The sequence below is a fragment of the Oratosquilla oratoria genome, unplaced genomic scaffold, assembly GCF_046742065.1.
Source record: "Oratosquilla oratoria isolate Oo_2021 unplaced genomic scaffold, ASM4674206v1 SCAFFOLD291, whole genome shotgun sequence".
Lineage (NCBI taxonomy): Eukaryota > Metazoa > Arthropoda > Malacostraca > Stomatopoda > Squillidae > Oratosquilla > Oratosquilla oratoria.
The window spans coordinates 84,915-111,672 of NW_027467642.1; the positions used below are offsets into that span (position 1 = coordinate 84,915).

General features: G+C 38.6%; 1 protein-coding gene and 1 pseudogene across 4 annotated transcripts in view; one reads left to right on the forward strand and one right to left on the reverse strand.

Annotated features, from left to right (window-relative positions):
- LOC143023049 (uncharacterized protein F13E9.13, mitochondrial-like) overlaps positions 1-26,758 on the reverse strand; it is a 44,131-nt gene that overhangs the window by 12,199 nt on the left and 5,174 nt on the right. For 2 of the 4 annotated variants that reach the window (XM_076181516.1, XM_076181517.1), the window contains exons 2-6: positions 24,458-24,565; positions 24,221-24,328; positions 13,229-13,311; positions 8,693-8,833; positions 4,719-4,918 (exon numbers count right to left, since the gene is read on the reverse strand). In XM_076181516.1, the coding sequence (XP_076037631.1) occupies positions 4,719-4,918; positions 8,693-8,833; positions 13,229-13,311; positions 24,221-24,302 (506 nt within the window). In that variant the 5' untranslated portion in view covers positions 24,303-24,328; positions 24,458-24,565. Of the gene's footprint in view, positions 1-4,718; positions 4,919-8,692; positions 8,834-9,490; positions 9,591-13,228; positions 13,312-24,220; positions 24,329-24,457; positions 24,566-26,758 lie in introns of all 4 variants that reach the window. The other 2 variants (XM_076181518.1, XM_076181519.1) reach the window with 2 other exon arrangements.
- Positions 20,740-24,108, forward strand: LOC143023048 (uncharacterized; annotated as a pseudogene).

A 26,758-nucleotide genomic window follows, 5' to 3' on the forward strand; every position in this document is an offset into this window, starting at 1 on the left:
ACTTAAGAGCGCACAGGACGTCCAACACCTTAGTTCAGCATGCAGACAAATTTGGCCACCTTCCCCATTGGAAAGAGGCCAAAGTCCTCAGAAAGGGTCATGAAAAGAAAACAAGAAAAATGATTGAAGCTGGATATATAAACGTCAAAGAAAACACTAATGGAAGAGAGGGATTTATCTGCTTATCAAAGGTGGCAAGTGTCCTTATACTAGACTTGCTGAGACACCAGGCAAATGTTCACCTCCTGGATGCTGTGACCTGACCAGAGGCCCCTCAGGAATGATATAAAATGTGACATGTAAAACCTTCTGTAGACAACTCTCTGAAGAAGACCAAAGTGGTCGTAACGTAAGAGTATAACCTATTCCAAGAGCATCTTCATCTTACTTCCACCACCCAAAATCTCTCATATATATTATATATATATATATATTCATTGTATATATGGGCAGGAGATTTTCTCTCAAGCATGTTTGGTTAAATTTAATGGCAAGATTATTATTGCAGAGTTTTTTATCTGCCTTTTCTCTTTCTCTGAGAATCTTTTTCCCTTCCACGGGAAGTTGTCTTATAATGTCACCATATGACATTGTTTTGTAAGTTACTTTGGGCATGGCTTTACCAAAGTGAAAAACTGGCCAGAACGCGTTTTCACACTACTTAGTGCTTCATCAGTGGCTAGAGTGTGAATATCTGATTGAATTTTTGTGTTTATATACTATTAGTGTTGGTCTGATATTTCATTTTTGAGGCTTCTGATTGGCTAGTGGGCTGGACTGGGACTCCCGAACTATTCTACTTCCTGATTGGTCGGCTGTTGTGTGACGTCATCAGTATTGTGCCTTCTTTCAGGGAGCTGAGATCTCCTTACGCTAGGGAGGGCCTCTAAATCCCTAGTTTGTATATTAAGATTGGGTGATGTTTCTTTAATAAAGAGAGCCTCGAGGATAGGTAGTCTTCTATGGTCTTGGTTTGTTGCCAGCACTTCTGTGTTTTCTATGGGTAGCATTGAAAATGAAATTTTCGCAAATCTGCAAAAACCTCACATTTACTGCAGATATATAGACGATATTTTCGTTAAAGCTGAAAATTGCCAACAAATAGACGATCTAAAAGAACGATTAATAGAGACATCTGGTATCAATTTTACAATTGAGCACAGCAAAGATGGGTCCCTTCCCTTTTTAGATTTATTTGTAAAACATGCCCAAAGTAACTTACAAAACAATGTCATATGGTGACATTATAAGACAACTTCCCGTGGAAGGGAAAGAGATTCTCAGAGAAAGAGAAAAGGCAGATAAAAAACTCTGCAATAATAATCTTGCCATTAAATTTAACCAAATATATATATATATATATATATATATATATATATATATATATATATATATATATATATATATATATTTATATATATATATATAATGTATATATGTGTATTTTTTAATCTGTCATTTCCTACAAAGTTTGGTAGTAAGACATGGAAGAAAGAAATCTTCACTAACATTTCACTCATCCTTTTACAATTTCTACAACGGAAACTGCACTCATTTTCTTATCTCCTTAGTGAGGTGTAATGTTTCACAATCTCAGAGATTGAAAAGTCCCAAAATACTTCTTTTAGATGTCTCTCTCTCTCTACATATATATACACATGTATATATATATATATATATATATATATATATATATATATACACATATATATGTGTGTGTATTTACATACTTATATCTAATGGGAAGGGAAGCTATGCTCGTGGTGTCCCACCTTTGTATCTGACAGTGTCTAGTTTACTCTTAAATTCGTGTATGGATTTTGCACACACTATTGTTTCGTCCAGCTTTCTCCAAGTGTCAAAACAACAGTGTGTCCAAAAACCATACATGTCCCCTTGGTTTTCTTCTGTATCACTTTTATAAGTCTTCTCTGTCAAGGACTTCCATGCCTTTCATGATTCTGTGTGTATTTACCTAGTTGTATTATACAGGAAGGGAGCTATGCTTGTAGTGACCCATCTTTGTATCTTTCAGCATCAAGTTTGTTCTTAAATTCTTGAATAGTATTTGCACACACTGTTGCCTCATCTAATTTATTCCAGATATCCACCACTCTGTGTGGGAAGCTATTCTTTTTCAGATCTCTTCTATAACTATCCTTTTTGAGTTTCTTTTCATGTCTTCTTGTTTTTCTCTTGTCCCACTTTAATAAATCATCTCTATCTGGGCCTTCTATTCCTTTCATAATTATGTAGTCAGTAGATCTCTTCTTTCTCTTCTTTGTTCCAGGGTTGGTAATTCCAATTTAGACAATCTTTGTTTGTATGTCAACTTGGAGAATGTTGGTGCCATCTTTGTCGTTGCTCTTTGTGTTCTTTCTAATTTCTTTATATTCTTTTTAGCACTGGGTGTCCATTGTGTCGCAGCATATTCCAATCTTGGTCTTATCAGTGTAACTAATATTTTCTTTAGCATTTCTTCAATCAAATAGGCAAAAGCCACTTTCATCGACCTTAGTAAATTGAAGGTTTCTCCGACTATTTTATTGATATGCTTGTCTGGTGACATGTCTTTGCTGATAATTACTCCTAGGTCCCTTTCCAAGCTCACTTTTTTGACTTCTTCACCAATTTTATAATTCCTCAATATTCTATTTTTACTTTTTCCAAACTCCATTATACTACATTTCTTGATGTTAAAGTTCACTTCCCACTTTTGACTCCATTTCCAGATTTTATCTAGGTCTTTCTGTAGTGATTCACAATCTTCCTCTGTACTTACTTTCTTTAGTATTTTTGCATCATCTGCAAAGAAGTTCATATAACATTCCACACCTTCATCCATGTCATTTATATATATGGCAAACATGATCGGAGCCAATACTGAACCTTGTGGGACACCACATAATTTCTTCCAAGGTCGAGTATTTGTTTCTTATTACTACCCTCATTTTTTTCCCCAGTCTTCCATCCATTCCAATAATTTTCCTTTAATACCACCTATTGATTCTATTTTTCTCAATAATATTTTGTGTGATACTTTACCAAATGCTTTTTGTAGATCTAGAAAAGCACAATCCGCCCATCCATCCCTCTCTTGTATTATTTCTACTAGTCTCGAGTAGAATCAAATCAAGTTTGTGGCACATGGTCTTGCTTGTCTAAATCCAAACTGTGTTGGATTCAGTATATTTTTTTCTTCCAGATGTTTAACCCATCTACTTTCAATAACTTTTCACATAATTTCAGCCATATCTATACCCTCTGTATATTCTATGTTCCTTGACATAGTTTTACTATTTCCTGTTTATTATCTAGTTTACCATTTACATATCTATAGAATAATTTACGTTGATCTTTACATTTGTCTATTGTGTTTCTCTCATAGTTTCTTTTTTCTTCCCTGCATATTTTTACATATTCATTTCTTAGTTTGATATTTCTTGTTATACAATTTCTTTAAAAGTTATTTTTTGGTTTCCCTGATCTACTTTTCATTGGTTTTTTATTTCTTGAAGATATGTCTCCTTTATGCTATCTCCAACTTTCTCTGTCACCTCTTGTATTTCTTTTTACTTCTCTTTTGAAAGCCTCATTTTTGTTAGCATCTTCATTTTTCATCCTTTTGTTTTAATTATTTACTATGTTCAATTCTTTTTTCTTAGGTCACTAAGCTCTCTGTTGGTTTCAGCATCCTGTTTTTTCAACTCCTCTCTCCCCTAAGAACATAGACATCCAGAACTCTTCCTACTCTTCTTTTGGATATCACTATAGTCCATTAGTGTCTTATCAACCACCTTTCCATACACCACCCTTTCCCATGTGTACTTATCTTCAACATTCTTCTTAAAAAATATGTTAGCTAATATCAACTTTCTAAACACACCTCCACAATCAAATCTCCACTACAATTTTTACCTGGCACTCCAAACTTCCCTATAACTCCATCTATTGGCTGTATAATTACTACTGTGCAATTAATACTGCATAATAACATGCAGTCAGTACCTCAGTACAGATTTTCTGGTTATTTACAATTTCATATATACATATACCAAGGCTTTTTCCCCCTTACAAGTGAGGTAGCCAAAAAGAAAAAGGAATAAAATCATTCCCACCCATTCCATCCCTGAATACACTCCACACCCCTCCACCCTCCCTCTCAATTTAGCACCTCCTGGATGATGGGTCATCCCTGCTCCTTGTCCACTGCCCTGGGTCAGAAGCAGTGTCGTAAGACACAGCACATCCATAGCAAGGCCATTTCATACTTCACACCATTTATTCATATCTTATATAGCAGTGACTACTGTGGTTTAGTATTTAAACTTTTCTGGATTTTTCCATTTGAGGATTTTCTCTAAAACTTTCAGATTTTGGAATATTGGATAAAGGATTCTCAACTGTATTCACAAGATCGATAAGAAATGACTAACTTCTCAGCAGGTAGACAGTGCAAAGTAACCCAAAAAAACAAAATCACTAGGACAGAAATACTTCAATAGTCCCACAAGTGGATGTATTTTGTCTCTATTGTTTATCCCTTGTTATGTGTGGGACCATATCTGGATCAATGGATATGAGAGTTCAAGGGATTTTGTATAAAATTCCATACCAATCACTCCCATGTGTTTTTCCATAAGAAGAATATTGGTTTTTGTCTAAAACACAACTATGTAAGTAGGTCAGTACATAACTATAACATAGGGGACACTCACCTATGTTTTTTCTTGATATCTGTAAATACAAGAACATCATCTGCTTCAATCATTTTCCGGTAACGAAGAAGAGGTCCTGCTGAGGCATTCATGAGCCCTTCATCAGCAATATGTGAGAACACAAAACATTCTGCACGAATAAACTGCAAGTTGCATGCTTTGCTTACAGCAAGAGCTTCCTTGTTTCCTCCTGCTAGTATCTACAAAAGAAAAAAAGTGATACTCAGGTTACAGTAAAACATATCAAGGATGTACATGAAAACATACATTAGTTACTTAATAAAACCAAAAGTTCATAACACATGAATATTTCATTACCAGCAATGGTATACACATAAGCCAAAAGGCTGTCATGATCTGGTGTTGTTTCTGATTTACTGTATCAAACTTGGCCACAATTTGAACAGTTCTATCAATCCATTTGCCAGTGTGTATTTGCCTTACTTATCGGGTAATTTTTTTTCTTACGCTGGATATGAAATAAAGATGAAATGCAAACTATATATAACTACTTTTACTTATTCACAAATTATACAAAAATAATCTTACCCAATACAAGGGGTTTGAATGAGAGTGCAATTTTTGTGTTATAGTACACAATCCTCTTTTTATATGTGGGGCACTTGCAAGTGCCAATGGCATAGGTTCCATTTTCTATATCTATAGGCCTACTCTATATCCCTATATACCTGGCTTCACATTCATTTCATTAGTCTATTTTTGTGTGAAGAAGATTTACAAATTATTACTAGCTACCTATCTGAATCTGGGTAATGATTAAATATATATGGTGATGGTACAACTTCCCTATGCCATCATTTTATACATGACTCTTAACCTCTGTTGCTTTTTAACCATTTCTTATATTCCTCCACCATACTCCACAGCATTTTATCCTCGAGAGGTCTGTAAATTAGTATCTATATTCTAGTTTATTTTTTATGGTCCTATATTTTATTATATAGCTTTGTGTAACTTAACTGTGACCAAATCCAATTTAAATATATCATGGTGCCACAAGATATCAGCCAAAGGTAGTTACAACATAACATGACTCTCTACGGGATACATGGACGAACATTACCTAACACAACTTACATAAGCTACTGCGTGACATGAGACATCTCAACTATGTGACACATCACAACTATGTGACACATGCTACGTGACAAATCACTGACCCACATCTCCTTAATATCATGGATCAGGCATGGGACAGAAGATGTTTGCTTCTCTTTCAGTATGTGTTTCGTGTAATTCTGGGCATTAGCTACCACACTGATATCAGGAGAATTGCCTGGCCACTCCAATACACTTCTATTGTTATCACTCAACCATTTTTTTTTTTTTTTTCATGGAACTGTGTACCTATCATTTTCATGAGCTAGCTACTCTATAGAAAGAATTTTAGTTTCTCTATACAGATGTTTTATTGAAGTAGCTTTGTTGCACCTGTTATTATTATCAATGCTTTATGTTGTATAATTTGCATGATGTCTAAGTTTGTTTTCCCGATTATTGGGAACTATGTTGTAGAAGCATAGCTAAGTACAGTTCTAATGAGCTGTTTGCAAAATGTGATTACAACTTTCTTCTGCTGACCTAAGCCCATGCTTGCTACTGATCTTAGTATGTTAATTTTCTTGTTGATGTTCACTGTCCAGTCCTCGAAGTATGGTCTGAAGGCCATGTATGAAAAGTAGGGCCAAGGATTATAAGTTTTTTTTCCCAATAAAAGGGTTTGACCATTCAATTTTTACTACTGGATGACTCTCTGATTCATGGTTACTGGTATCAGGAGTGAATTAATGATTTCTGAGGGAGGCTTCCATTCTTTTTTTTTTTTTTTTAGCCATTACTCTAATTTGTCTCAGAAGTCTGGGTGTTATAGCAGTTATTCTGTATTTGCTATGTTCAGTTATTATCATCACACCATCTGCATAACTAAATTTTAGTGTTAGGATCTGGATCTGGTGTGGGGAGATCATTTATGAAGAAATTGAATAATGGAGGGACAAGATGGACAGAGAGGAGAATGCACATTTTCAATACCCATCACCCATGTCAGGAGGTGCAGCCCAATGTATTAACTTAAACATGGAGCTGACAACTGGTAACAATTGGAAGTTACTAATGGAGTTCCTCAGGGCTCAGCTTTGTGTCCCTTATCATTTATGTTAATAAACAACTTGAACAATAGGATTAGTAGTGATGTTAGTAAGTTTGCTGAGAACACTAAAATAGGATGCCAAATTAAGCCAGAAGACACTGAGATACTGCTGGAAGAGCTTAATGAATTGTTCATATGGTTGATGAAATGGCAAATGGACTTAAATATCTCAAAGTGCAGTGTGTTAAACATAGGTTTACACAACCCAGAAAGTAGATATACCTTAAATAACACTTTTTCAGAGAAAATTGAGTCCGAGAAGGACTTGGGAGTGCTAGTTAGTCCTGATCTTAAACCCAAGAAACAGTGCATTAGCACCAGGAATAGAGCTAACATAGCATTAATTTCATTACTAGGACCATTAAGAATAAAAGTGCAGAGGTAGTTATCAAACTTAATCTGGCATTTATTAGACACATCCTTGACTATGCTATACAGTTTTGATCTCCATCATAAAGAATAGTTAATTCACTGCAATCAGCAAGGAAGAGAATGACCAAAATGATATATGGGCTCAGAAATTTACCTTATGGGGACATGCTTAGGCACCTTAATTTAGACCCTGGAAAAACATAGTGTGGGGTGATTTAATAGAGGTGTTCAAGTGGATCAAGGGTTTTGACCTCTTCAATACAAGTCAAATATTCGCGCACACATCCAGGTGCCTGATGTACAATGATGCATCACAATACACACATTGCAAAATATAAAGTTACTACTGTTACACTCATTCTCTTTCACCCTGAATAAATATAATGTCACAGAAAATGGGACCAAGCCTGTTCACAGAAAACAGGGGTCACTCAGCTTAAACAAAATAAATATAATCAGGAAGCTGACACCAGCACTTTCATATACCCCACTCGTGGCTCATAATGCATACAGGCATCATCATATTCAAAAGGTTAACAAGGGGGGTACAGAGTCATCGTATTAAGACAACAGGGTGGAACTTACAATAATGGATTTAAATTGAACAAATTTAGATTTAAGAAAGAAATAGGCAAGAACTGGTGAATGAATGGAATAGACTTAGTAACCATGTAATGAACACTGAAAATATCAGTTGTTTTAAAAAAAGGTTAGACAACTTTAAGCACTTCAATATGATGACACCTACATAGGCATCATGAGGCACAAGTGGGTACATATGGATGCCGACATTGGCGTCTTGATTATATAATTTTTGTAGTTGTACATGAGTTACCCCCACATTCTGTGAACTGGTTTGATTATGTTTTCTGTGTTTACTATTACTCAGAATAAAAGAGAATGAGTAATACAGCAGCGACTTTATATTTTATAATGCGTGTAGTGTGATGCAGCGTACGTATGGCAGCTGATCCTGTGCACGAGAATTCGACTCGTACTGAAGTGGTTAATGATAGGTGTGACATGTGATAATGGACACTGGACTGCCTAGTGTGGGCCTTATGGTCTCTTGCAATCTTCATTATGTTCTTATGTAACCAGAATGGTCTGAAAGTATTGTTCAAGGCCTTTATTGCACTTGGCTGAGGTGTTTTCAATGGATATATAAGATCTAATGTGGATTGTGAGTTTTTAAGTTTTTTTTTATCAACTTTTCAACATCTTTATTGAAAGGAGGGGTGGCATCTGTGTCTAGCTTGATTTTCTCTATTATTTGAGTTACTTTTCTATTTTCTGGAGTTGTGGACTTAAAACATGTTTTTGAGAAGTGTTTGTTACTGATGTTGCATTGGTGTTTTGGCAGGGACTCCAATAGACAGAGAAACTGTACCTAAAAAACAAAAATATGATGACAATGAGAAATGGTACAAACCTGCACTCCACAAGGCAAAGAAGAAGGGATAATTTGTTTGACAGCACTGCAAACACGTGCCATAGTTGCTGTCACCTCAGGTCCCAATTCTGCACCTTGAAGATAGGGAATGTCATGCATGTTCTCCACCAAAATTCCATCCTGCAGTACATAAAGACACCAATGAAAATCACAAGGTTACAATCAAAATAGCTTATAGATACCAAATAAAACAGAACAATGTTCAGGCTAACCTAATTTACAAAATCTTGAATTATGAATTTTCAAAGGAATAAAACTTGTTCCTTTGCCCTTATGTCTGAATGTAACATGTTGGATTTCACAAGTTTATCTTTCACTTCCTTTATATATTCTATAATGATGCTTGATTATTTATGCCTTTAAAATTGCATTCATACTTTCTTTACTTAACATCTTTCACACTAAAGTAATGATAAAATATTGATTAAAATGGCAGCAAATTGGAAGTACTAAAAGAGAAAGACTGGAGGAAGTGGATTACATTAAATATTTGGGGGGAAATGTGGCAGGAAAGCAAGGAGTGGAGGTGGAGGTAGGATGTAGATTGAGAGAAGCAAGTAAATGCCTTTGGGGCAACCAAGGATGAGATGGATGGATAGGGTAAAAGGGACATTGAGAAAGAGGGGGATGTCTGTTGAGGAAGAAAGAGAGAAGACAGGAGATAGGGGTGAATGGAGAATGGTTGTGTATGGATGATGCTGTGATACATGGACGGGATGGGGGGTGAGGGTGTGTGTGAATGATATTTTGATGCAGCCCGTCGGGATTTCTCCCTACCTTCTCTTTTTCTGCATGAGGGGATGCCGAAGGGGGATCACCAATTAAATGAAGTGGGCTTGCTGTGGATGTTATGTGTCTTGCTGCATTGTTTCTGACCCTGGGTAGTGGGCGAGATGCAGGGATGACCCATCATCCAGGAGAAGTCAAGAAAAGAGGAAGGGAGGGATGATTAATGGAAGTGGAGTATCATTATGTGGGGATGAAATGGGTGGGAGTGGATTTATGCCTTTGACTTTGGCTACCTCCCTTGTATAGGGGAAAAAGCCCTTGATATGTATGTAAATACATTGTGTCAAAACATATTTTCTTGCAATAGGCTGTACAAAAAATGATGGAAAATACAGATTGACAAGGATGGCTTGTCAGTGTTGAAAGGCTACCATCATGTGTTTTCATCTCCCCCTTGCTGATTATGAATTGTGAATTTTGGGGTTGACAGTCACTCATGTGAGCAAAGGAAGCCTACATTTTGGTCCTCAGACCTGGTAACAACTAATATTGTGAACTTCAGATGTAATGTGGATGGGATGGGAGACTTTTGGAGGTTATGAAAGTAAAAGAGAGGGAAGTGCTTAATTTTTTTGGATCACTGGATGTGACAAAAGCTTCAGAACATGACAGGACCTCAAACTAGATACTTAAAGAATGTAATGAACAACTGGCAGACAAAGTTCTCAGTCTTATTATATGTTCATTAAAAGAAGGCATTGTGCCATTTCATTGGAAAAGGACTAATGTAGTACCAATTCAAAAAGGTAGTAAGGTGACACCACTAAATTATAGGCTGATATCACTGATCAACACAATAGTGAAATTATGTGAAAGGAGTGTGATCAATGGACCGACTATCTTGAAGAGATGAACTTTCTGACTGACAGTTTGGATTCAGATCTGGAAGATGTGTATTAAACCTTTAAGTTTTTTACAGTACTTCTCAGATCATGTACATTGAACCTTTTAAGCTTTTTAAAATACCTCAGAGTTGACTTATGTAGAAATTGGAGCATATTGGGGGCTCAAAGGCAAAGTACATGAATAGATGAGTTATTTTTTTTTAAGAGAAGATACATGAGAACAGTAGTAAAAGATAAAATGTCAAGATGGAGAGCAGTAATGAGTAAATTACACAAGGTTCTTGCACTAATAATGTTTCAATGATATCATGGAAGGTAAAAAAAACTATAGTAACATATTTGTTGATGATGCAAATATCCTGGGAAGATTGAAAAATGAAGAGGACTGTAGGCTTCTGCAGAAAGATCGAGACAATATTTTAGCATGGAAGTGATATGGTTTAACGTCACAAACTCCCCCTATTGGAAGGCTAGGACGGTGCCCCTTACAGAGGGCTTTGTAGCGTGGAATTTAATGAACCATGCCCTTGGTTCAACTTCGCTGGTGGCAGGATTCGAACCGCCATCCCCTCGACCTTCGCCGCAAGTAACGACGCCCTAACCCGCTCAGCCAGCGAACTGGAGGTAAGAACGGGATATAAAGTTCAATATCAAAATCTATAAAGTACTGGAAATAGGAAGTACTTGCAGAAGACCATATTTAACCTCTTCAATACAAGTCAAATTCTTGCGGGCAGCATCAGCTGCCTGATGTACAACGATGCATCACAATACTTGCATTGTAATATATAAAGTTACAGCTGTATTACTCATTCTCTTTCACTCTGAATATTAATAACCCCGAAAAATAAGATCAGGCCAGTTCACAGAATATGGGGGTCACTCAGCTACAATTACAAAATAAATAAAATCAAGATGCCTACACCAGCAAAGAAGGGTGCAGAAGAGAAGCAGGCTTTCATAGATTGGTTACAAATTAAGACAAGGAAATCATATGAGAGGTACAAAGTACTGAGAAAAGAAGTAAAGCATAAGATAAAGGAGGCAAAGAGGAGAGGAGATGTGAAATGGGGTAAGAGTATGACAGAAAATTTTGAAAGTAATAAAAAAAAATTTGGAAAGAAATTAAGAGAGGAAGAGGAGGTGAATCAAGCAGAGAAAAGGTAAAAGGTGCAGATGGAGAGATGATTATAGAAGAGAAGGCAGTGAGAGGAAGGTGGGCAGAGTATTTTAGGGAGTTGTTAAATGTGAAGGAGGGAAAGGAAGTTGCAGTGGGAGGCACTAAGAAAATGACCATGATGAGTGAGGAAAATGGAGGAGAAATAAGGAAAGATGAAGTGAAGGCAGCTGTTTAGATGATGAGAGCAGGTAAGGCACCTGGGTTGGATGGATGCCATGCAGAATGTCTGAAAAAAGGAGGTACAGTGATGGTGGGCTGGCTGGTGAGGTTATTTAATGTTTGTTTAAGAGAGGAGTGCCAGAGGACTGGCCTGTATAGTTCCACTTTACAATGGAAAAGGGACAAGTGTGAGTGTAGTAGTTTCAAAGGGATCAGCTTGTTAAGTGTAGTTGGGATGGTTTACAGGAGGGTCTTGATTGAGAGGATTAGGAGAGGAAGAGAGGGAATTCAAGTTTGTCCAATCTTTGTTCATATGTCAATTTGGAGTGTTGGTGCCATCTTTGTCATTGCTCTTTGAATTCTTTCTAATTTCTTTATGTTCTTTTTAGTACTGGGTGTCCATAATGTCATAGCATACTCCAATTTTGATCTTATCAATGTAACTAATATTTTCTTTACCATTTCTTCATCCATGTAATCAAAGGTCTTTGGGTGCGTTTCCAATGAAGGCCACATCATGCCACCCCACATCTTTGAAGAGGGACTCAGACTCATTTCAGATAGCTGTATTGAGTTGCTGTCCACTGTTGTCAAGTGCTGGGTGGGGAGGGTGGCTGCAGGAAGACCATATATGTGGCAGCAGGACTCAGCTCCATGTCAAACCTCCAGGAAAACCCAGAAGTGGCTGTCTGAGAAATTCTATGACTTCACCAGAAAAACCCAGAAGTGGCTGTCTAAGAACTTCAATGATTTTACCAGTCCCAACATATGGCCCCCCAACTCACCTAATTGCATCCCCATGTGTGGGGCACAGTCGAAAAAGACACCAATCATACCACCAGCAACACCAAAGATGAGCTGATTGCCTGGATCAAACTGGTGTTCAGGCGTCTCTCAAAGGACACCATGAAGGCTGCATGCTGCAGGTTCAGGTCCCACCTGGAAGCCATGGTGGAGGCTCAGGGCAGCTTTGTGTGAGCTGTATTATGCAAAAGATCCTCTAAAAGATGCACTTTGAATTTTGAGAATACATAAATTTTTGGCCAAGAGGACATTTTTCTTTCCTTTACAAAAGTGTCAAATTTATCCTGGACACCCTGTAATTTTTCTTCCTTGAGTTATGGATGTACTTGATAGAGTTGTAACATCCAAAATGTCATACTAATAAAGGTTCCATCCTCACACTGTTTTTTCAATAAACAATCCAGTGGCAGTTGCCCATTACCTAGGAGCCATGGGTCTCATGCACAAGACCTAGGGCAAGGGACTGATTGAGTGAATTTATATTTGTGCTAGTACTGCTTCTAAGTGCATAGGTAGTGTTTTTTCAACTGTACAAGTCTATTAACTGGACATTGCTGAACCTGAACACTGCCAGGTAATAGGCATTTTTGTAATACTTCAGCTCATCCTATAAAATAAAGTCTTTTATACAAAAGTAGCCAGGAATCAAATTGAAATCTTGATGGTGAGCTTCCTTCTTTCTTCATCATCATTAATATGGTATATACTACTTAATACAAAAAATTATGCTTTCCTTACCACCCCAGCTGCTGCATATAGTTCTGCCTCTTGACTTGCAAAATCTATCAGCTCCTGTATACTGTGATGACTGTGTGGTGTTCCTTGTGAGCAATAAATATAAGAAAACAGTAAATATCTTTTACTACATATAGATAAACATGATATAACTAACCATTTTCTCAGCACTAATTTAGATGATACAAGGAAAGCTGAGTCACTGTTGTTACATTATTTAGAATAAGCCACAATATCATGGAACCTTAAAAAAATCAACAAATAACAATAACTGCAGTCCTACAGTGCTTTGCAGCAGTTCCCAAATCTTCCCACATACCTCACTAAGGCAGTGGGGTGCAAAGGGGTGGTGGCCCTGGACATCCAAATAGGGGGGGAGGCATCCAATCAGATCATTTGGGGAAAAGAACTTAAAATTTGGTTGATTTATATCTAAATTGAATAAGGTGTTTATCTTATGTTTCATCTGTGTTTACATATTCAAAATATCTTCCTTTCTCATAATATTCATGAATAAAAAGCCTTATACTTGAATCTTTGGGACATATAATCAAGAAGTTGGCCCTAGGCATCACCAGGCCTCTGCATGCTACTGCTGTAAGGAGAAACACTGAAATTTTGCCTGTGTTGCTTTAGTATAGTTACCGTATTTTCCGGCGTATAGTGCGCGAATTTTTTCCGTTGGAAGGGCCTAAAAATGGGGGGTGCGCGTTATCTGGTGGTGCGCATTATCTACGGCCTATGACAAAAATTCTGCGGCTGTGTGTAATTTTTTTCACAGCAACGTGACGATTATTGGCCGTCACAAAGTCAGGACGGCACACTTCTCCGTGACGTTCCGTGAGAACAAGAAGAACAGCCATGGTGACATGAAAGAATATGCCAGCATGGGCTACCGTATATAAATACAGACGCTCCTCTACTTACGTTCATTCGTTTTACGTTTTTTCGATTTTACGTTTGAACTGACAAAAAAAAAAAAAAAAAGGTAAATTTTTTAGTTTAGCGCGCTCTCCGTAGTTCAAACGATACTTATGCATGACGCTGCGTCCATTGTTTACATGGCACAAACGACAGACTGAACGTGCCTTGCCTCCTCCTCCCCCTCCCCCTCCACCATCTCAATTTATGTTGCTTGAATTTAATTTATTTGAAATTAATGTTATTATTTTACAATGTTATGTGTATAATTAATGATTTAGGTTTTTTTTTATAAGATATGGTAGTAGAATTTACGGATGTATAGTACAGTAACAACTTACGTTCATTTTCAACTTATGTTTGGCCGTTCGGAACGTAACTAAAACGTAAGTTAAGGAGCGTCTGTATTTGGTATAGCTAGGTATCTATCGAATCTTATTTTTCATGTTTAAATAGGCCTAAACACCATGAAACATGATCAATATTCATGATATTTGCCCATGTTCACTGCATCCTAGTTTGAATTTTTATGTTGGCTTTGTTGCTTCACTTTAGGTATGGTACAAATTCCATTGTGGCCATTCATAAACTCGTGTCAAACACCTGACTACAACACCCTCTTTCGGGAGTTATATTAACTAATCGTCACCTCGATGAGAGACTGTCCTATTTCACCACTGTCATTGCAGGTTCAAAGCTAAAACGAAACAGTCTGTAGTTTGTTTCAGTATTAAATAAAAAATGGTAAAGACGAATTATTTCCTCAAGATATAAAATGAACATTTTCTGTAAAAATCCCAAAATTTTTCTGTATATTTTACATACATACATATACCAAGGCTTTTTCCCCCTTACTAGGGAGGTAGCCAAAAAGGAAAAGGCATAAAATCATTCCCACCCATTCCATCCCCGAAAACACTCCACACCCCTCCACCCTCCCTCCCATCTTGTTGTATATTTTACTTTCAATAAACTTTTTTTAGATCATATTTCCTACAAACTATTTAAGCTACAAAGTAATAAGGGACCAACGCACAACATGAGTCATATACCGGTACATGTAGTTCCTATTTTTTCTTAATTGTGTCCTGATTGATGCCTAAACTGACACTTAATTTAGTGACAAATCAACAGATTTCCCAGCGGTGGCTCTAGCCAATGAAAAATACTTCTCTATGTAACCTCGTTCACATGATATAAATACTGAGGTAAAACTGCGTTATAGACAAATGTGATCGGGCATGCGCGTTATACGTTGGAGCGCGCTATCTGTGTACTGAGATAACGAAGTGCATGGGTGCGCATTATAACCCGACGCGCATTTTAAGCCGGAAAATACGGTACCTAATTGTACTACACAGAGAAGGAGCAACACTCTTGGAGATTATCTATTTCATAACTAACTTCAAATTCAGTTATGGTTCCAACTTGAGTTATATCACCTTATTTTCTAGTTATCATAACTTCAAATTCAGTTATGGTTCTAACTTGAGTTATATCACCTTATTCTCTTGTTATCATACCATGATTATTCATTGTATTGTTTCAGTTTGGGTTATATCACCTTCTCAACTATTCAAAGTTTTGAAATATTTACATAGAAAATTGCATTCCTCTATATTCTCTAGGCAATTAGTCCATATAGTATAATGAGTATATGAATAGATGTGTGGCGCAGCGAATTACTATGCTGCGCATAGGGGAAACGTAGCGGGTGCCCTCTTACATAACGTAAACAAACGCGTGAGGGGAAAGGATTTACTGAGTACTTGGTGCTACGTTTATTTGACGATAGGAAAGGCTTTCTCCTTTACAAGAGGCATTTTCCTCTTCACATTAAAGGTGTTGCCATTGAAACTTTGGGAACAGAAGAAATTTTTAGAGGAGGAGGAGGAGATGAAAAATGAGTTGGCCGCGGAAGGGAGGGGTGTGTACACCTTAGGCGTTTTGAACCAGACTGGCGCCTAGAAGTGTGACGTGACATCACAAAACAGCAACCGGTTTTTACACACCTTCTTAATTCTAATTCTTTAAGTGAACATTGTACAAATAATGAGATGTTATCTTGCAACACAGCTTGCAGACAACTTACAAATGTAGGATTTCGAAACAAAAGAGGTCTCTGCTCGAAATACACTTAAAATTAAAGCATTACAAAAAACAAAACTGAAAACCCCTTCCGAGGGGAAACGAGCCTTAAGACAAAAAATATGTAAACATGGAGATACACGGAATTATAAAAAGGCCCCGTTACTGCTCGTAACGGCACAAGATGTGTGTGTATATATATTTGTAAGATAAAACTGAACTGATTTTACATGTGGCCAGGAACCAATATATATGCCATGTGGGTAGTCACCCATGGTATGCAATTACATAATCACATGGGATTTGGTTAGGTTGAACCAAGCAGGGTCGCACTGTCATGTTTCTAGCACATCAGGTTTGTGTGGCCAAGATAACATGCATTTACCTAGTTGTATCTTATAGGAAGGAGAGCTACGCTCATGGTGTCCCATCTCTGTATCTCGTAGTGTCGACATTGCTCTTAAATTCATGTATGGTTTTTGCACACACTATTGTTTCATTTAGTTTGTTCCATACATCCACCATTCTGTGGGGAGAGCTGTTCCTTTTCAGGTCTCTTCTATATAACTGTCCTTTTTGAGCTTCTTTCCATGTCCCCTTGCATTTCTCTTATCCCAATTTAATCAATCTTTTCTATCAAGGACTTCCATACCTCTCATGATTCTATATATAGTAAACAAGTCACCTCTTTCTCTTCTTTGTTCCAGAGTCAGTAATTCTAGTTTTGACAATATTTCTTCATATAACAGTTTTGAATGTGTTGGGGCCATCTTTATAGTTGCTCTCTGGATTCTCTCAAATTTTCTCATATTCTTTTTGGTACTCAGTGACCATAATGTCTTGGCCTTACCAGTATGACTAGTATTTTCTGCACCATTTCTTCATCCAAGTAAGTAAAAGCCACCTTTATTGATCTTAAGGCCCGGTCCCACAGAATTATGGATGAAATACAAATGAATCGAGGATGCCAATTTTGCTGGGTTCCAGCCGTCCGCAATCATCCGCAGCAAAAATTGACTTTTTCCCAACATACTGTGCGCATATGAACCGTATGAATTACACATGTATTGAGAATGTATCGCTGATGTATTACAAACAAAAGCGGAAAGCATTGCGGAAGCCGTCCGGGGGTGAAAAATACCGTTATATCAGGCCAGATGTATTGCAAGTATTGCGGGTATAAAACGGATACAATGCGGAAAATAGCGTATTTTTTGCATATGTATTGCAAACAAAGCAAAAGAATAGTGAATGTGTCACGGAAGCATGGATGATGTAGAGCAGAAGTATCCCGGAGATTGCAGATGCACTGCGCATGTGTGGCATTTGGGTTGCGGAGGTTTAAAACAGGGCGGGCGCTCCATTTCTCACCAGTACACCAGCCAACTTGGTAGGGGGAAGATGTCCTGAAACCTGTTCACCATAATGCCAAAGGCATTCTACACCACTCTCCTGGCCCTTGACAACCTGTAGTTGTAGATGCGCTCCTCCTTGGTCATGTTTCTGCCACTGTAAGGCTTCATCAGGTATGTCCTCAGGGAGAAAGCGTCATCACCCACGATGAAGTAGGGAACATCTTGTGTGTCATTGGGCAGGGGGTCAGGACGTGGCCAACCCGTGATGTTGTCGTTCTCAAGGCCTTCCTTCAGCTCACTGTGGTTGAACATCTGGGCATCTGATGCTGAACCATTCCCAGACACGTCTGCCCACAGGAACTTATAGTCTGAACTGACCATGGCTAACAGCATGATGCTGAAGAAGCCCTTATAGTTGTAGTATTCAGAGCCTGTCTTGGGGGGAGCTTTGCATGCGACATGCTTGCCATCGATGGCCCCAATGGTTTGGGGGAAGTTCCATCTCTGCATCCATTCATTGGAGAGTTGGCGCCATCCTTCTTCAGTGCTAGGGCTTGTGAACTGCTCATCCAGGTACTCCTCCAATATAGCCTGACAGACTTCTCTCGCAACTTTGCTGATGGTGTTGTGTGGCACCCTCCAGCCATACGCCATGTCCCTGTATTTGGTTCCAGAGGCCAAGTGCCGCAGGGTAACTGCCAACTTGAGTTCAGCCTCCAAGTTTGCTCTGTAGTTAGTGCTTGGCCTGGTGAGTCTTGGAGTTAGCCTGTTTAGCAATTCATCAAACATGGCTGGGGACATCCTCATGAAGTTCTGGAAGGAACTTGGATCCTCATTTTGCAGCTCCACCATCAGCCTATCATAGATCCCCAGCTATTCTATTCATAGTATATAGAAGTGATATAGACCATAGACTAAAATCTCGTCTCCAAATTTGCTGATGATACAAAACCGTGCAGAATTGCAAATGATCACTTAAACCAATTAGATATTCAAGAAAATTTATAAAGATAAACTACAACAATGGTCTGAAAAATGACTAATGAAATTTAACACAAATAAATGCAAGGTTACACACATAGGTAAAAATAACAGTATGTACGATTACAAGTTATTTGAAAATTCATTAATAAAAGTGGATAGTGAAAAGGATCTTGGTGTAATTATCAGTGATGATCTCAAATCATCTAAGCAGTGTATTTCAGCCTCTGAGAAAGCAAATAAGATTCTAGGACTAATTGCACAATCTTCTGACTTCAAAAGCCCATCTCTCATTAACAAGCTATATAAATTGTTAGTTCACCTTGAATGTGTTTGAGATGAAGTGTCTGAGAAGTATGATGGGGGTTACTAGGCTTGATAGAGTGAGAAATGAGGAGGTGAGGAGGAGAACAGGGGTGGAAAGGGAGCTGGGAGATAGGGTTGATGAAAGAGTATTAGGATGGTTTGGACACATGGAAAGAATGAGTGAAGAAAGACTAGTAAAGGAGGTATGGAAGGCAGATGTGGAGGGAGTGAACATGAGGGGACGTCCTAGGATGAGATGGATGGATGGGGTGAAGGGGGCTTTGGGGAAGAGGGGAATGTCTGTTGAGGAAGGACGGGAGAGGACAGAAGACAGGGGTGAATGGAGAATGGTTGTATATGGATGATGTTGTGATGCATGAGTTGGAATGGACGGGGGAATGGGGGGGAGGTAGTGTGTGTGAGCAAAAATTTTGACGCAGCCCGAAGGGATTTCTCCCCGTCCTCTCCTTTATATGGGGGGACGGAGAGGGGGGGTCGCCGATTTAATGAAGCGGCCTTGCTGTGGATGTGCTGTGTCCTGCAACACTGCTTCTGACCCAGGGCAGTGGACGGGGTGCAGGGATGACCTGTCATCTAGGAGGTGCTAAGATGGGAGGGAGGGTGGAGGGGTGTGGAGTGTTTTCGGGGATGGAATGGGTGGGAATGATTTTGTGCCTTGTCCTTTTTGGCTACCTCCCTGGTAAGGGGGAAAAAGCCTTGGTATATGTATGTATGTATCATCCACATTTGGAATATGCTGTTTCCATATGGTCACCAAATCTTATTTAAGACATTGGCAAACCACAAAACTGATTCCAAATACCAAAAATAAATCATACAAAAATTGACAAAACATATGAATCTGTTTTCCCTGAAAAAGCGTAGACTCAGAGGCGACTTGATACAGGTCTTTAAGATTCTAAAGGGAATTGACATCAAAAGTGACAAAATTTTCACACTGAATGAAAATTCAACAAGAAATAATGGTCTCAAAATGTCAGGAAATAGATTCAATTGGGAGTGGGTAGAAATAACTTCACCAACCATGTAGTTACTGAATGGAATACACTTCCTCCAGAAGCAGTGCAATGTAGTTCAGTTTGAAGCTTTAAGATTTGTTTATTTAAACACCTAAGCAAGATGGTGTAATGCCTGCCATCCTATATCATTTATTTGTTTGTTATTGTCTGTTTATCATTTCCTTGATTATCATTTATTATTCTCTCTCAATTTATTATTGTTTACTATTTACCTGGTTATTATCTAACTTACCCTATTTATTTATTTACTTATTTTATCTATTATTATATTATCTTTTTTTTTATGGTAGTACTGCATTGTAATCATTGATCTGGCAACACTGTGCACTATAATCATTGATCTGGCAACACTGTGTGGGAAGCATTTAAATGGTAGCCATGTTGTTTTCCAGCTGTCAGTATTCGGCCAGTGTTCTCCTTGTAAAGGTGCATTTGTATTAACAATTCTGTATGTTTGTAGCATCAGTATTATATTGTTAGGAGTTATATGTATATGGATTATATATGTATATGTTTATGGAAGAAAGTATACACTGGACTCGACGTTCGTCAATTTATTCTGACGTTTTGAACCCTGTCCGGGATTCGTCTTCAGGGTAATACAGTGGTAGCAATAGGAAATGTACATACATAGGGGATACCTGGTACACTGGGACAGGTCTTCCCAGTAACTGTTATAATCCAACACAGGTAGAACATATCAAAAACACAAATGAGAATCAAAAATATAAATAAAACTATAATACAAAATGTGCAATACTTCCTTAAAAACATTCACAGAGTTTACTATAGAAAAATAAAGAAAATACAGTGAAGGCTGTAAGAACTCAACCCGCTGCCGATGGGCCGCACCACAATGCACCCCGTGGAACAAATGTCCCGCGTAGCATGCATTGTCACAGAACAAAGAAATTGGAACAAGAAGAAGAATGTATAATCCATCAATATAATAAACATGCAAAAAGGAGTTCACATTAAAATAAATAAGAAAACAAAATGCATTGTGAAAAATGCCCCCCAAGATTGGGTGTAAAAAGCTGCACGCTGTGACGTGCCACAACAAACTGCAACTCACCACGAGGAACAAAAGTCACATGAAGCATGCACTGTTACAGATCCCAGAAATTGTAACCGTAAAGTGAAGCAAAACCGTCCCTCACCGTTAATAAATTGACGAACGTCGAGTCCAGCGTATACTTTCTTCCATAAAAATGGTTCCTGGACTCCAGCTATTTACGAATATATGTATATGTGCATAAAATACTGTTGTGTTTGTTTATATCATGTCAGGTTTGTGCTTTTATATTCATGCTTTGTGTCTGATATTCCTATACCATTTCTTCTCTCTCTGTTTTCAGAGAATGGTATAGATTTTATGTTGAATAAAGCCTTGTAATAAGGTCTGTGTATTTTTCACAACAATTCATCCAATATAAAATTCTTGTGTGGTACTGGAGTTGACTGAAGGACTACTACACCACTGGTAAACAGAGGCTACAATATGGAACACTTGCTTAAACCAGAGAGGCTAGATTATGACCCATCCTTGTCAACAGCTGCCCGGGAATGGAAACATTGGCTCAAGACCTTTGAAGACCTCTTGAGTGCCCTACCTTAGGAAAACATTGACAAACTGGGTTTACTTACCAACTTTGTGTCACCAAAAATCTATGAGACAATTTCTGAATGTACCACCTATGATAGTGCAATCAAAATCTTAAAGTCACAGTATGGCAAGCCCACAAATGAGTTTTTGCACACCACCTTGGAACTCTCCGCCAGCAGGCTGGTGAATCCTTAGAGGAGTACCTTCAAGCCTTGAAAATTCTGAGTAAGGATTGTAATTTCCAGGCTGTAACAGCTGTTCAATATTGTGAAGAGTCCATCCGAGATGCCATTATAAGTGGGCTGCAGTCACCAGCAATAAGGCAACACCTGGAGAATAAAACTCTGGACCTATCCACTATGATCACACAAGAGCTTTGGATTCAGCTCAAAGGAATTCTGAAATGTACGGTACTCAGCCATTTCAAGTGGTAAGTGCTGCAACTCCTGACCCAAGTACCAGTCAAGAAGTTACTGTTCAGCCTGCCCCTGTGGCTGCTGCTGTAGGTGCTAAGTGTTTCTTCTGTGGACTTTCACGGCATCCCCGCTCAAGGTGTCCCACATGTGAAGCAGTGTGCCATAAATGTCAGAAGAAAGGTCACTTTGCCAAAGTGTGCAGAGCCAAACCATCAACAACAGCTAGTGCACATATAGACTTCAATAACTATGCAACACTAGCAACAGTTACTTCTGCAGCTACCCCAAGTTCACTCTCAAAGGCAGTTGTAAAAGTCTTTATCAATGGATCAGAGGTGGATGGACTTGTTGACAGTGACAGCTCTGAAAGTTTCATTCACCCAGACCTAGTTAAGTGCCACTCCTTGATCGTCCATCACTCATCGGGTGCAGTGTCTATGGCATCAACATCCCTCTCTATTCAGACATCAGGGTTTTGCCAAGTAGACCTCAGAGTTAATGACCAGGATTATAAAGGTATGTGTTTAACGGTTTTGCCACAACTGTGCTCAGATGTGATTCTCAGTCAAGACTTCCAGAAAATGCATGATACTGTTACTCTGAGGTATGGAGGAGACCTACCTTCTCTTGTCATTTGTGGACTTAGTACCATAAAGGTGGGCCCACCAAAGCTGTTTGCTAACCTTACAGCTGATTGCTGTTCTATATCAGCAAGGCCACGCCACTATTCATATACGGACTGGATGTTTGTCGAGAAAGAAATTCAGAGATTGCTGAAGGAGGGTATAATAGAACCTAGTAATTCTCCCTGGCATACACGAGTCATTGTTGTCAAAGATGCACTCAAAAAGTGGCGACTGGCCATTGACTACTCAAAGACTATCAATAAATTCACATTGCTTGATAGCTACCCCGTACCTCGTATCGATGATACAGTGAATAAAATTGCTTGGTACAGAGTTTTCAGCACTATTGATTTACAAAGTGCTTATCATCAAGTTCCCATTAGAGAAGATAAACCTTACAAGGCATTTGAGGCTGGTGATGGCCTGTACCAGTTTACTCGTATTCCTTTTGGGGTCACCAGTGGAGTAGCCTGCTTCCAGCGGATCATGGATTCATTTATTCAAGAGGAACAACTCACTGGAACTTATGCATACTTGGATGATGTGACCATTTGTGGCATGACACAGGAGGAGCATGATGCTACCCTCATTAAGTTCCTGGAGGCTGCCAAGAAGAAAAACTTAAGTTACAATAAGGAAAAGTGTACATTTTCAACAAAACAACTTAGCATTCTCGGTTATGTGGTAGAAGGTGGAGAAAAACATCCAGACCCTGAACGACTTTGACCCCTACGGGAATTGGCAGTGCCTCAAGACAAGAAGTCACTCCACCGAGCCCTGGGCCTTTTTGCATACTTCTCACACTGGATATATGACTATTCAAGCAAAATCCACCCCCTGAGCACCATCACTGTATTCCCTGTGACCAAGGAAGCAGAAGTGGCCTTTAACACTCTCAAGCAGGACATTGAAAATTCAGTAGTTCAAGCAATCGATGAGTCGTGGCCATCTGACGTAGAAACTGATGCTTCAGAAGTTGCCATTGCAACAGTTCTCTCCCAGGATGGACGTCCAGTAGCCTTCTTTTCAAGAACACTGCAAGGACCTGAGAAGTGCTATGCTTATATAGAAAAAGAAGCCCAGGCCATCATTGAAGCAGTTCGCCATTGGAGGCATTACCTGATGGGCAGGTGTTTCACTATAAAGACTGACCAGCAATTTGTGAGGTTTATATTTGACAAGCAGCATAAGAGTAAGATAAAGAAAGATAAGATATTACGTTGGTGAATGGAACTATCTTGCTGTGACTTTGAGATTATGTATCGACCTGATCCAGAAAATATTTCCCCTGATATACAGTATTCTCTAGGTCCCACTGTGAGGCAGCATGTGATGGACAGGAATCTCTAGTAACACTCCACAAGGCTTTGTGTCATTCTGGGGTCACCCACTTGTACCATTTTGTTAAGTCTAAGAATATGCCCTACTCAGTGGAAGATGTGCGATGGATGACCAGATCATGTAAAGTATGTGCAGATGTTAAACCAAACTTTCATCAGCCAGAAAGGACTCATCTCATAAAAGCTACTCAGCCTTTTGAGTGATTGAATATAGATTTCAAAGGACCTTTGCCCAGTACTTACAGAAATCAATATTTCCTTAACATAACTCCCCTTCCCATATAATACAACTAGGTAAATACCTATAAACTCTTACCTGGAAGTGCTCTCACATGAACCATGCCAATGATGGCCATTTTAAAACAACCAAACATTTGCTGAAATCTTGCTAGTGCCATACTTTGATGATGGTTCTCAGTTAGGACTGCAATAATGGAGGTGCAAAGCTTTGGGTATTATTCTAAATAATTTGTTACTGGACTAACTGACAGTCAATCTCACATATTGGTTATTAGAGTAAAATGTTAAAACTTTTTGAATGTTAATTCCATACCTTGTTTATTATACTGTCTGCATAAAAGCTATTCTCTTGATGACAAAACACTGCCACTTCTGTTGGTGTCTAAAACTGATTCTACCTCCAACAGATGATGTGATACACCTGTAAAACAAAGATATGACAATAAAGCACATACAATTTCATCTAACATGAATGACCAACACTCCAGAATTTAGGTAAGCAAGAGATAAACTGAGGAGTAAGAGATGGGATCCAACAAGTGTTGGTCCTTTCCTCTATACTACAATTAGATAAATATAATTAGATAATTACATGGGAACTCATCATTTGGAATCGAATCAAAATGTGTTGCACTGAGCTGAGACTGGTGGAGTTGGTTTCATATTCTGCAAACCATCCATACGCAGGGATCATTACACGGATCAGTACTGGCCCCGATCATGTTTGCCATATACATAAATGACATGGATGAAGTAGTGTTACATGAATTTCTTTGCAGACGACACAAAAATACTAAAGAAAGTAAAAACTGAGGAGGATTGCAACTCATTACAACAAGACTTGGACAAGATCTGGAAATGGACTCAAAAGTGGGAAGTGAAATTCAATATCAAGAAATGTAGTATAATGGAATTTGGAAAAAGTAAAAACAGAATATAGAGATTGTAAAATTGGTGAAGAAGAGGTCAAAAAATTAAACTCGGAAAAAGACCTTGGAGTGATGATCAGCAAAGACTTGACACTAGATAAGCATATTAATAAAATAGTCAGAGAAACCTACAATTTATTGAGGTCAATAAAAGTGGCATTTGCCTAATTTGACAAGGGAATGATAAATTTTTTTTAACTACTCTAATATGACCAAAACTTGAGTACGCAGCAACACTATGGACACCCAGTACCAAAAAGAATATAAAAAAAATAGAAAGAATACAAAGAGCAACAACAAAACTGGCACCAACTCTTTCCAAAATGACACATGAACAAAGACTGTCCAAATTAGAATTACCAACTCTGGAACAAAGAAGGGAAAGAGGGGACCTACTATCTATAGAATTATGAAGGGAATGGAAATCTTAGATAAGAATGATTTATTGAAGTGGGACAATGGGAAAACAAGAGGACACAAAAAGAAATTAAAAAAAGATAATTACAGAAGAGATCTGGAGAAAAAAAAAAAAAAAAAAAAAAAAAAAAAAAAAAATTCCCACACAGTGATAGATACTTGGAACAAATTAGACAAAGAAACAAGTGTGTGCGAACACTAATCAAGATTTTAAGAAAAAACTTGATGCTGAGAGATATAAAGACGGGTCACCACGAGCATAGCTCCCTTCCCGTATAATACAACTACAGTCAGCACAACGAGAAGTGACCGCCAAGGCGGGGTTAGGAGATTTCCCGGTGTTGCCACATCTCCACAGATAACACGGCCCGCACGGCTCACACAGAATGCAGTGTGAGGGGGGCGGAGCCAGAGAATAAATGTAGGGCAACGTCGCTCTCCCTTGCTCATATGCCATGTCTGACTCGAGGAAACGAAACCTTTGTATAGAAAACATTGCTTTGATTTTTACCTCAGTGGTGGTGTGTGACAAAAAAATTGGAATATAATTATATGTGGCAACATTTTAAAAATATAAAATAAAATTATAGAATAAAATAAAATTATAAAATAATTATATGTGGCAACACAGGGGGACTCCCAGTGCTCCGCCCTAACGGCCATTTCTCAATGCAACGAGTATAGGTAAATAAATACAAGAAAAATAGAAACCTTATATCCAACATCTGAAGAAATAATGGACAAAATTGTGCCAGCACCTAATACTGGCCCAGAGCTGGACACTTAATCATTACCAAATCAAGACTGGGACCAGGAATTACCTGAACACAGTTTTGAACTGCACCACATGGAAGACAGCCAGGAAGAATTCAAGAAGGTTGTGACCAAGTACAGAAAATGTCACATCCTGGTACAGTAGTTACTAGTTATAGATGAGTGACCATCATATTCTGTGAACTGGCTTGATTATATTTTCTGTGGTCACTGCTGCTGTCGCCACTGCCATCACAGCTACCACCACCGTCACAGCCATTGCAGCCACCATCGCTGCTACTGCAGTAACCTTCACAGCCACTGCTGCCACTACTGCTGCTGTGGTTACTGCCACAGTTGTTGCAGCCACTGCTGCTACCACATCTTTGCACTGGACATCACGATCAATGCAGACCGAAGTCACTATGCTCGGGATCTCCTATTTCCGATGTCACCGCTGCCACTGCCAGTGCCACCTCTTTCCCTCTGCCTGCTTTGCCTCCAGGGCCCCACCC